At 41.8% G+C, this 12,720-nt stretch overlaps 2 protein-coding genes across 2 annotated transcripts in view; both read left to right on the top strand.

The window, feature by feature from the left end:
• Positions 1–9: 9 nt before the first annotated feature.
• hoxc10a (homeobox C10a) overlaps positions 10–12,720 on the top strand; it is a 48,805-nt gene continuing 36,094 nt past the window's right edge. The window contains exons 1-2 of the mRNA XM_015967918.3: positions 10–1,512; positions 3,108–4,269. Of these exons, the coding sequence (XP_015823404.1) occupies positions 819–1,512; positions 3,108–3,385 (972 nt within the window). The 5' untranslated portion in view covers positions 10–818 and the 3' untranslated portion in view covers positions 3,386–4,269. The remainder of the gene's footprint in view (positions 1,513–3,107; positions 4,270–12,720) is intronic.
• On the top strand, positions 4,279–12,534 carry hoxc9a (homeobox C9a). Its single transcript, XM_015967922.3, has 2 exons — positions 4,279–10,883; positions 11,749–12,534. Exons 1-2 carry the CDS (start codon positions 10,340–10,342, stop codon positions 11,991–11,993), a joined length of 789 nt encoding a protein of 262 aa, XP_015823408.1. The 5' UTR covers positions 4,279–10,339; the 3' UTR covers positions 11,994–12,534.

Below are 12,720 nucleotides of genomic sequence, written 5' to 3'. Positions count from 1 at the left end.
CATTTCCTGTTACACCTTTATTCCAGACTCACTTCTTAAAGGAAAACATTGTTTAACAGCGACCTTCAGACACTTTTTGTTCATTCTGAAGCTCTTAAATGAACACACCGCTTTCATTTTGTATTATTTCATCAAATTAATGCTAACGTGGCTGTTTGTCTTTAAATGCGCCGAGAATCGTCCTTTGGAAGAGAATGTTGTCTCTGATTTAGCAGTTTGAATAAAACAATATAGCTCATCTTAATTCAGACATTACATCTCTGTGATTTAAGTTGTAGGTCACGTACTGAGCTACAGCTTACCCCTGTGCAACAACAAATAAAACTAATGAAACATTATGAACGGAAAGCATCCATGACGTTCTCACCTTCCCAGAACTCCTCCAGAACTTACAGAACCCAAACATGATGGTATCTTTAGAACATTTCGACCTTTGTGAACCTAAAACACAAACACTAGAGCAGAGAATCAGATCCATGCCGCAGCAGCAGCCGTCCTTTGTTCTGTCTCCATCAGGCCCGCTGGTCTGTGCGGCACGCGGCCACAAGGTGGCGCTCGTGCTCCACCAAAAAGCCCCCTGTTTCTCCAACTTGACCGCACTGACGTCACGCTAGTCTGGTGCATCAAGGCCACTTCCACGCCGCTATTGGTCTGAAACTCACATGACATGTCTCCCAGCATCCATAATTATGCTACAGGTATTTTTGCACCCCCTCCTAAAGATGTCAGCATCCCACTGTCCTCATTCTCCCGCTGAAATCCCGCACTCCAGAGCAGTGCGACACACCAGCTGAGCTTTACTCTGTGCACGTGCAAATATGACATGTCCGAATAACATATCGCCCGGTAACTTCCTGATGGATTCCTTAATGGGAGGATCATCTTCCTACAGGGGTGAGGGTTACTCCAGCAGCCCCGGGATGTACGTCCACTCAGCTGCAGAGTGCGGATATTCAGTGATGAGAAACATTGGGAAGGTTGGACCCTCTCCTCTGCCCAAGAGAGACGAACTTTCTGCGCTTGGCGGCTTCCAGGATGCGCCCTACCTGTCAACACAGCTGGCCTCGTGGACCCCAGGCTCCAAAAGCTGCAGGGACGAGCAACCTGTTGCCCAGAGTTTACAGCCCTGCTCGTTTCCAGCGGGCAGCGTCAAAGAGGAGGCGTTTTGTTGCCTCTATCCAGATGACAGCAATAAGGGGAAGCAGACAACAGAGTCACCCACTTACATCCGGCTTGGAGACAATGGCTGCCGGCCTGAGCCAAATGCTGCCACCTCCAGCGGTTACTTCCAGGTGTACGGCGGAGAAAGGCCGCAGCAGCGGGGTCCCGCCGGATTCTCTCTCACCCACTTGGTGTCCTCCGGTGCTTCAGCGGCGGAACGGACGAAAAGCTGCACCGAACCTGCGCAGGACACACCGAAAGGGGGTTCAAAAACACACGAGAGTGAAATCAGGAAGGAAGAGAAGGCCAAGAGCGACAGCTGTTCTGAAAACTCGGACGGAGAATTAAAAGGTAGACGACTAAACGCCCCCCTCCCTCCCCAACACACGTGCACATATATTATCAAAAGGTTGCGTGAGATAAACAGGATGCAACTGAAACGATCAACTTATTTCATTTATTTATCCACCCAAACACACACACACAACAAAAAGTTAGCTGCAGGTTTTATTTGTCTAGTGGTGCTCGTGCTATTTAACACCTTTCTATTAATGTGAGCTGTTATCACTGAAATAAACACACACACACACACACACACACACACACACACACACACACACACACACACACACACACACACACACACACACACACACACACACACACACACACACACACACACACACACACACTTTCATTCGTCATGAACATTTACATTATTCTTGTTTATTATTATTTATTTAGTCATAAATTCTTTTTGCAGCAAACATGTCTCCACATTCTCTATATTTCTAATTTAACTTTATGTAAAAAATGTTTTAACTTCAAGACCAGAAATTGAGAAAGAGCTTCAAAAATTACCTTCTTCAAACATCTAAAAATAACACACGAGAGGCTCTGTGTGGCTTGATTGAAGCAGCAATATGGGTTAAAATAAACGAGTTACTAATTTAAAGTAGAAGGACGCACATTATTTGGTTTTCTTCTGATTCATTTAAACACTTTTTAGCAAATTTGTGAAAATTTTTCATCACACTGTTTTCTTTTTGCTAAACAATTTGTTGCAAATATTTAAAACTTAAAAAAATCTAAAGTATTAGAAACTTAATAATTAAATCATTATAAATCATTTAAACAATGGAAACGTGAAACAACAAATGTTAAATTCCTATTAAATGTTATAGTTCAAACATAAAAATAAATACTTTAATTTTATGACTTTTTCCAAAATTAATGGACTGCTAGCGCGCATGAAGGTAGATTTATAAGGGTTTTCGTGCTTGTTTTTGCGTATATGTATGTGTGCGCGCGCACATGCGTGTGTTGAACCCTCACTGTGAATTAAATGTTTTGGAAATGATTAAATGGGAGACCACACACTGAGTGTTCACAGTAGGATAATCATTGCTGTAACTCGCGTGGGTGTGTTTGTGTGCCACGGAGGCGTGATTTCCCTCTGAGTTCGGTTGGATAATTAAGGAACACACTAAACTTATTAATTTTTCTACTCCATCACCAATGATGTGTTTATCTTTATCTTCTTTAATACTAACCATCACATCTAATGCCAGCCAGCTGTGAGCTCATTTTGTGAAATCCATCTGAATCTTTGGTGCAAACTACTAATATTTTATGGGACTCTTATGAGGCCCGGTAGAGACAAAAGTCTCGTCCTCCACTCCTCATTTTGACTCGATCCAATCACGCGGAAGCCACTTTAGCGGTCCTGGAGCGTACTGTTCATTTGTTTGAGGGGAAATTGGAGTGCTCGCATCCAGGTAAAGCTGCTCTTATTATGAATTTAGCAGAATTCTTTTGCCTGTGTGCTGACTGTGTGGGCGTGTGCAGAGTGTTGGTTGTTCTTAAAGCGACAAAATCTCTCCCCGAAGAGGCGACTGTCGTGGATTTGACCGGTGAGGCTGATTATTGTTTTTCTGCTCCCACAGATGATTCATCGGCAGAAAAGACAACAGGAAGCTGGTTAAAAGCCAAAAGCGGAAGGAAGAAGCGGTGTCCATACACAAAGCACCAGACGCTGGAGCTGGAAAAGGAGTTCTTGTTCAACATGTATCTGTCTCGGGAGCGCCGCCTGGAGATCAGCCGGAGTATCAACCTGACCGACAGACAGGTCAAGATCTGGTTCCAAAACAGACGCATGAAGCTGAAGAAGCTCAACAGGGAGAACCGAGAGAGGGAGCAGAGTGCAGTTTACAACTACTCCTGAGGACTCACACATCCAACATTCACACAGACTGTAGATAGACATGCATGCATCATTTTGCACTCGATAAGCGCTCATAAGTTTATAATTTACGCATAAACACCACACACATGAACAAAACGCTGCAAGTTGCAGATGAGATGTTCCTTCTGGAGGTGTCACAATACCTGAAATTTCACTCGAAATACAGAAACACAAGCCGGGTTATTAACAATAGTGGCATGCATAGGATTTTTTTTATATTTTGCCACTTGCTGCTTCTTCGTTGTGACATTTTGTAAATGCATGATGGCATTAAACTCTGTCATGGCGAGGGGCTCCAAAACAATAAAAAGGGAGGAGAAAATGGCAAGGTACTAACTTTGTCCTTCCCCTGGCATATAATGGTGAAAATGTGAGGGAGGGAAAGACTGCGGATGAGAGAAAGGAGATCACGGCGGCTTTAATAGAATTGAGAGACCATAACGTTGATTTAAATATTATCCAGGTGACCACAGTAAGTCAAGGTCATAAAATTCTAATGTCAGGTTCGCCCTGGAAAGCGTTGGGGGTGGATTTTATGATCTGCAAATATAATGTGCTGCAGCAGTAAAGATGCGTTTAAAGGTGTGTGTGTGTGAGCGTGTGTGTGTGGAGGAGGAAGACTAATCCACGCAGCAGAGCCCACAATGTGCAGGAGTCAGCCGAGGCGCTGGGCTCGGAAGGAACGGCTGCCTCCACCCGGGGGGGATTATGGAGCTTCGGTGGGAGCGGGGGAGATGAGAAAGATGGAGGATAAAAGGGACAGCAGGCGCTGCGGGCTGCAGGGACAATAATTCCAAAGGCTGGGAAGCGAGCACGTGGATAACAACGCGCACCTGTGAGACGTCTGCACGAGACAAGCAAAGGTAGGGCTGATTCCGTTTCCTGTTTTGGAGCCACAGCTGTCAGAGGGCTCCCCTGACAGCTTCAGTGGCACGCTCTGTGCCTGCTCCTGTCACCTGGTTTACATGAAGATGTTTCTTATAAATAATAAGCACGCTGCTGATTGCTTCTCTCGCTTTCTCACTGAAGCATAAAACTGGTTAATGGGCTCTTTTTGCATCATGTATCTGAAAACCTGCTGTTTTAACATGAGCTCAGCAGCTATTTATGGGAATAAACAGAAGCAAAAATTACACTGTTGATGTGTTTATGGGTAAACAAGCCCCGGCATGCAAACATGGCTGTGGATTGAAAAAGAAAGTTGTTGCAGTTTAGAGAATGTACTCGCCTTTTTTCTCTGGATCATAATCCACATGTGCATGTTGTCCTCTTTCAATGGATTTTAATCCCCATTCGCGCGAAGCTGGAGCGTGGTTTAGGTAGTTTCATGTTGTTGGGGTTGGCTTCCTGACTCGGCAACAAGAAACTGCCTTGATTACGTCAGTTCGTCTTCATCAAGGGCACAATTTCCGCTGAATTACCCCCTCTATAGTGACCCAGATCCCCGCAAATGGCATTGTAAATGAACTGGGTAGCGATGGCTGGGACAGAGGAGGTTTGTTTCTTTGCTGCTACTTTGTGGTGGGCTGTAAAAAAAGCCTCAGAGGCTCTCACCGGGAGAATAGGCTGTAAACAACAAGGGGTAAACTTTTAGATTGTGTTGTGTTGCATCTGTCATCACGCGCTGTCGGCTCAGGTTTCATTTTCGCAGCTGCTTTGTGATGAAACAGATAGGCTGGGAGATGAAAACGCTCCTGGACGCAGGACTGAAATATGACACGTTTTTTGAGTCATTAATTTCTCTGATGAATTCTTTTGGAGACGGAGTAGAAAATATGATGGATGTTGCTGCTTTTCCAATGATGTCTGCATTTTCTGTTGCTTTTCTGACCGCTGCAGTGTGGTGTTATGCTACATGTAATTATTTTTGTATTTTTCCCAAATTGTGCAGTATTTTGATTATGTTGCTAAAACCTAATTCTATGAAAACTATGATTTTGATTTTGTGGATGAATGTCGACTCCTTATTTTTATGTGGCCATATGTTAGTGTTAGACTTAGAGGCAAATAGCTTGCGTTAAGCTATATTATAAAAGTGTGTGCGTGCGCGCGCGCGCGCGTGTGTGTTGATCAATAATAACATGAAGTTGTAATATAAAATGTTCCTTATTGCCTTACATTTTACAACACAATAATAAAAATCACTGGTATACATTTTTTCCATTGAATTGAATGTTTTTAGACACGTGAGAGCTCTATCTTAAGTTGCACGTGACACATCCAATAATTTATCCAAACTTAATGGCATGTTTATAGAAAAGTTGTCTCATGAGGAAGACTTCTCACGTGCTTGTTCAGGTCACCTCAGCTTCCTCCTTTTTTGGTACTAGAAACACCGGAAGAGACAGTCTGGAATCCAAAGTCATTTTCATTCAGCTGAGTAAATGAGCGTCTCTCTTAGGAATGTCCCAGTGACAAAGACTTTACAGCGCTGGAAACAGATTCACCCTAAAACCATAAAGTCATTTATTCCTCCGTGCAGCAGCAGCGCGCAGGATCTGTACAGATCACGATGCGTTCCTGCTCCAGCATGATCAGACAAGAAACTAACCTGCTCGCGGCGTTTCCTCCTTTTTGATACTTTAAAAAACACTTTAAAATATCTAAACAAATGTGAGGAATCTGAAAAAATGGCGGACTAATTTTTCACCATGTGGAGTTGATAAGAATATTCAGGCAGATCAGATTGTGTTTTATCCCCTTTTTATGTTGTTTTTATTTTTATTCCTTTCTTTCTCAGGCTGTGAATATTTCGTACGTCATTTCAAGCCACAGAAGCATCGAGAAACTAGAACTATTTGGCATTTATAGATGAAAAGGCCCATGTGTCGACTAACCATACAAACAAAGATTTGATTATTTTCAACTTTTATCCGTAGATTTACACACTCTGTCCGCTTTAAGCCATAACTGAGTGAAACATCGTTTTGGCTTCAGATGATAAGTTTCCATTTGATGTTTTAATAAGCGCTAAGTACAATTACCTGCACCGACCTCATTTGAATTCAAGAAATGATAATCGCCCGATTAGCAAAATGGGTGCACAATTATCACCTAAATTTGCTGCAGGAGGCGATAAGGCCCAAATCACGGGAACACGAGGAGCAAACCGATTTTTCTAGTTTTTATTATCTTGATGTTTTTAAACCGTGGGGTGGAAACAATTAAGAATCACAAGAAAACCATGTTTCATGTTGTTTTTAGCATGTATGATTAGCGCGTATCTCAGATGACGTGATATATATTAACAATCCAATGCAGATCACTTTTTGGCCATCCAGATGATCACGCTGCGTCTCAGCTGTGCTATCTGTTCAGCACATGGGCTTTATTATTAACTCATGGTATTTCCTTTGGATTGTCCATGTGTGGTTTTAGCACAGATAATATGGTCCACATGTCCAAACATAATGCACGAAGCATGCCTTATTTTAATATTTTATGTATTTTTGTTTGTTTTTCTTGATAGGAAAATATTAAAATTTACAAATTACAATAAAGGAATTGCAGCGAGTCGGGCTAATTTGGTTAACCACTTGTGACTTTTTATTCTAAAAGGAATGACACATCCCAAACACATTACACGTTTTTACGCACAGAGATGCACGTTTATTCTACAAGGAAGTCATGCATTGATATATTTTGTTCACATATATTTCTTTCAGCTGCACAGGCTGTTACGGGAGACCATCATTCAGATTATATTTTATTGTTAAAACATTTTATAGATTATTTGTCTGAATATGGAAATGCGTAATGACAAGTTTCTAAACCCAAGCCACGTATCTATACAAATTCTTATTCAACGAGGCTCCTGTTTCATATCAACCCTTTTATATAATCTATAAAAAGACATTTTGGATAAAAAGGTACAATCTGCATGTGGGATATCTGCGCTGCGTGGGCGCAAAAGAGGACTTTAACAGTTGCGCAAAAGAGGACTTTAACAGTTGTCTTTAATTAGATTCTCCTATGAAGTGTTAGTCCAATACGCACATGTGCGGCGGTTCACTGTCAGGTTTCTGTCTCTCAGCGCCAGCTTAAGTGTTACAATTCGGGTCTTTGCTGAAATTTCTTTCATCTTATGCAAAAACAATGCCGTCCTCCTCGGTTGATTCTGCCGGCCAGACTTGGTGCGCATTAGGGCCTCTTCTCCTGCGCAGCTCACTTGTTGTGGATTCTCAGTCATGTAGGTTGAATATAAGTCAGTGTTTCTGCTATTTGAGTATGTTTAAATTTTTTGAAGGACTCAGAGAACCAAACCAGCATCTAAGACGAAAGCTCTATTTTTCCATCTGAACGGAAAACAGCTTAGTATCGAGTTTCTATACTTCCAACGGAGGCATTGAATCTATAATCTGTTCATTTCCATAAAAAACACACTTTGGTCCAAACAGAACTACAATTGGATATGCCATTTATTTGTCCACATCTGAACTCTTTTTAGTTTGTTGTTATATTTTCCAGTTTTTATTTTGATATGTTGGTCAAACTATAACTCATTTAGCCAAATCCAAACGGTTATATGCGTTATTTTTACATCGGTGCATTCTGGTGTGTTGACACTTTGCATATATTTGATGTGAAACCAGTCTAGCCTGAAAGGGAGATTACTTTTCTTTTTGGTGTTGGTTGATCGGGTTGTATTTGTCAGAAAAGACAGGGAAAAAAATAAAACAAATGGCAACAATAAAAACTTTGGGTTGTTTAAGGATGTCAAATTTTATTGAAGCATATTAAAATGGTTGTTAGCATAAGGATGAGGAAGGAGTATAAGTATTTTTTACCTGCATCTTATTACACACACACTTGTACAGAAACAACATTCTTACTGCACATCACATGCATATTCCAAAACAGGATGAGTAATCTCTCTTGATTCCTGCAGGCATCGATTCAGAATGCATCAGTGACTCTCCATGCCCTTATTGTGGTAATAAATACATAATGAACATCTACTTCCGGTGTGTCTTTGCATCAGTAAAATAATCAGACTTTACTTTTCAGTCTGCAGAAAACAGCATCTTCAAAGTTCAAATTATAGAACGTTAGCATGCAGAGAAAGTGTTGAAAAAACAACACACACACACACACACACACACACACACACACACACACACACACACACACACACACACACACACACACACACACACACACACACACACACACACACACACACACACACACACACACACACACACGCCAGGAGACCGTTTTGGCGTTATCCAGGTTAAGGTCTGGCGTCTGGCTTTTCAGATGTCATGCTTGAATCTGAACTCAGAGCTCTGGACAAACATGGCAGCTCCTTCATGCGCACTGATAACTTTTTGATCATACCACTCAAACAGCAAATCACGTACGTCTGCATGGCTGTTTTATTGGTTGTGTCAGGGAAATGTAGTTTTTTTTACTGCATCAATGATACCAATCAGCCTAGCTCTTGTATCTTCCTAAAAAATGCACCACAAAGTAGCTTTATTGTGCTTGCTCCTTCCACTTGGAAGCTAGCGTTTGGTGCCTCGTGTTTTCACATTTATGAAGGTAATTTTGGGAACAAAATGAGACATTTTTTTCCACAGCGGAGTGTGATTTCTTAGACTAAATAGCTGTAATTTAGCTTTTGCACGCAACCACCGTCAGGCCTGCGCAATGGAACCTTCAGGGATTTTCTGTCATTTCAGTCTTATCACAATTGAAAAGGGGAGTGTTTTTTAACCAAAATGTTGCACTTTAATTTGGATTTTCACCAAAACACGACTAGCAACTTTCCACAAATAAAAAGAAAATGATATTTAGTAAAATGAGATCGAGTAAATGATATCCACGCTGATTCGTCATAATTTACTCATATTTTACGTTCCAGAAACATTCTTATTTCCTGCATGTCTGATTTTAATTTTAAGTTTTTTAATAGTTTTCTTTAATTAACACAGAACAAATCAGTAAACTCACCCTAAAGAAAACATCAACAGTGATTTTCTTAAATGAAAGCTGCCTTCAGCCCTGCTGTCTCCTCTCTTCGGCCTCTCTGGTAAAATGAGGAGGTTGTTGCACGCAGCGGTGATGCTTTTATTCTGAGCAGGGATCTCGGATTCTGCCTTATTACCAACACGTTTATGAACAATCAAATGGTCCTCGTTAAACTTTTATTGATGGGCATAAAAGATCGTGAACGGTCACTAGCCGAATACAAGCCGCTTTAGTAGGCTGCTTGTCAGGATTCAGAATCCCCTCCTGGACTATCTAAATCCCACTTTGGTCATGTCTGGTCTTCTGGTCCTCGTTTAAAACGACGCAAACTGCATCCCGCATTCAGATGTTCCCCTCACCCTGCACGCACGCTGTTTTCAACGCACGTCTCTTTGATAACAACAAACAGCCTTCCACAGGAAGTTATAAACGCCCCACTCTATCAAATGCGCAGCTGGTTTGATAAAGATAAACCCATTCAATAAACTCTTTAATGCTGCAACAGGATCCACTGCAACAGCATGGAGCCAGAGAAGAGTTTGCCCGACAGAGATTGATTACACCATCAAATAGTTCCTTGCATTCAGACGCAATGTGCGCAGGTCCGTGCTGCGACTGGGGAAAAAGATCCAACAGTAGAGCTCCAAACACGCGCTTCCTTCTTCCAAAACAGAAACATTCTGGGTGATGTTACCTCTCAGCCTGCAGGGAAAGTGGAAAACAGCGCATTTTTTAATCCCATTTATGTGCATTGGTATCCCAGGGAAAGTGGCGCATTGATCCACTGTATAATTTTTGTGGGGGGCAAATATAATCACGTGTCCAAGAGGCAGCCAATAGGAGCCGAGGAAGCTTTGAGAAATAATTACCTGCCTTGATTGTTCTATGGCTTGATAAAAAAGTACACATACGCTCCATATAATAAACGGATGCATGTAAAAGAGTCAGGGAGGCTTCGAAATGTCGACCACGGGTCCCATAAGTAATTATTATGTGGACTCCTTGATCAACCATGAGAACGAGGATGTCCTTGCTGCTACACGGTTTTCAACGCCCGGTTCGCACCCAGCTGGCCCAAGACCGACGTCTCTAGTACCGGAGTGCGCCGACTATCCTTCCTGCAGCTTCGCACCCAAGCCAGCCGTCTTCTCCACCTCCTGGGCCCCTGTCCACTCGCAGTCATCAGTGGTTTACCATCCATACAGTCACCAACCGCACTTAGGCACAGACTCGAGGTACATGCGCTCATGGCTGGAGCCGATATCAGGCGCAGTGCCTTTCCACGGCTATCCGGGGAACAGCAGGCATTACGGGCTGAAACCCGACGCCTTCCAGGAGCACAGAACCGGGGAGTGTCTCGGCTCCAGTGGACGGACCTACACGGATTATCTGTACTGCTCATCCACTGACATGCGGGACAAGACGCAGCAGAACGTCTCTTCTCCCGAGTCGGAGCTTCTGGCTTCGGGGAAACATAAAGAGGAGAAGCCGGAGCTAGATCCGAGTAAGTGACGCTGCTTTTTTCCTGTTTTACAGCGGGGAGGGATTCTTGTTTGTGGGAATCTGCGTTTGCTAAGAGGCATTTTATCGTCCTGCATAAAATGAAATGATAAGGTATTGCTTCCTGCCTTTTAGCCTGCAGCTCTGAATCGCCTGAGCTGAAGGGGGGGAAAGCTTTAGGAACTATAAAAGACAAATGCTACCAGGCTAATATTGGGGCTATAAAACCAGACGTGGTTGTAAACATGGACTCGAAGCTACAGCAAGACGTTGAATTTGAAACGATGCTGCACACTGTTGAAAACAACAGAATATGCTTTTAATTCGAAAGAAACACATTCATCAATTGTTTAGATATTTCTCACACTTGTGTCCACTCAGACCCATTAAGACTGCCAATTTTCAGAGGAAATCCACATTTGCTCTTTCTTCCCACACAGTTCACACCAGTGAGAATATTCGTGTCCTCGTTCAGCCCAAAACTAACCCTCATGAGTTTTATTTTTCAGCCAACTTAAGGAATGCAGGGACTAACTCGAGCACTTTCACCACGGACCTGTAAAGGCTTGAACCACTGGCCATTTTATGGGCCAATAAAATGAATAAGCGCACTGAGTATTTTACGATGGTGTTACTCACAAGTTAAGAGGACAAGAAAGCAAATCAGTTGAGGCTTGGTCAGTTAGGAGGAGGATATTTTCCTAAATGCATTATGTCATCTTATAATTGAATTTGAACACTGAATTTAATATTTTATTATATTAATTTTAGCAATTTCATAAAGTCAGTGTTCATGTGTGTTTATTTCCTTTTGTTTTTCCCTCTATTATTATTTTCTAACCATGTGTGTTCTTTTTATAAAACTGCAGATAATCCTGTGGCTAATTGGATACACGCCCGCTCCACGAGGAAGAAGCGGTGTCCTTACACAAAGTACCAGACTCTGGAACTGGAAAAGGAGTTTTTGTTCAATATGTACCTCACAAGAGACCGCAGATACGAGGTTGCGCGGGTTCTGAGCCTCACCGAGAGGCAGGTGAAAATCTGGTTTCAGAACCGGAGGATGAAGATGAAGAAGATGAACAAAGAAAAGAGCGACAGCAAAGAACAATAATGTGGACTTAACCATCACACACACACACACACACACACACACACACACACACACACACACACACACACACACACACACACACACACACGTTCCTCATCACGTTCGTCACTTAGTTGGATTTTTTGTATTAATAATAATTTCCAGACTGTTTGATGCTGACTGTCACACAGACAAAATAAAAAAAGACATTTCTAGATGACGACATTCTGCTTTCACGTTAGTTCTTTGTAGAGAAATTGCAGAAGCTCTGTTTGAACACGATAACAGTCCGAAGGAGAACAGCCTACTTGAATTCTTTAAAATTTCATAAAACCCATAATTTATGATGTGAATGTTTTCTCTTGCATCCATGTTTATTTCCTGTTTTGGGGCGCAGGTGGTATTTTGTACAGAAACAGAGCATCTGCGAGCGACTTGTCTGTATTGTATTTTGTGGATGTTGTTGCTGTTTTTGTGCATCTGTTTGTTTTCTTTTGGCTGTAGCCTTCGAGGTCACACATTAGCGTGTAGCTCTGCAAATATAACGATTGTCACAAACGTACGTTTTCTGTGTTCCTTTGGTTATTTTGTGTTTGGCTGAAAAAGCAGCCCTGAAATGACTTAACCCAGAATGGAATATATATATATATATATATATATATATATATATATATATATATATATATATATATATATATATATATATATATATATATATATATATATATATATATATATATATATATAT

Source organism: Nothobranchius furzeri, chromosome 15, assembly GCF_043380555.1.
Source record: "Nothobranchius furzeri strain GRZ-AD chromosome 15, NfurGRZ-RIMD1, whole genome shotgun sequence".
In the NCBI taxonomy this organism is placed as follows: Eukaryota; Metazoa; Chordata; class Actinopteri; order Cyprinodontiformes; family Nothobranchiidae; genus Nothobranchius; species Nothobranchius furzeri.
This window is presented reverse-complemented; position numbering and strand designations above follow the sequence as displayed.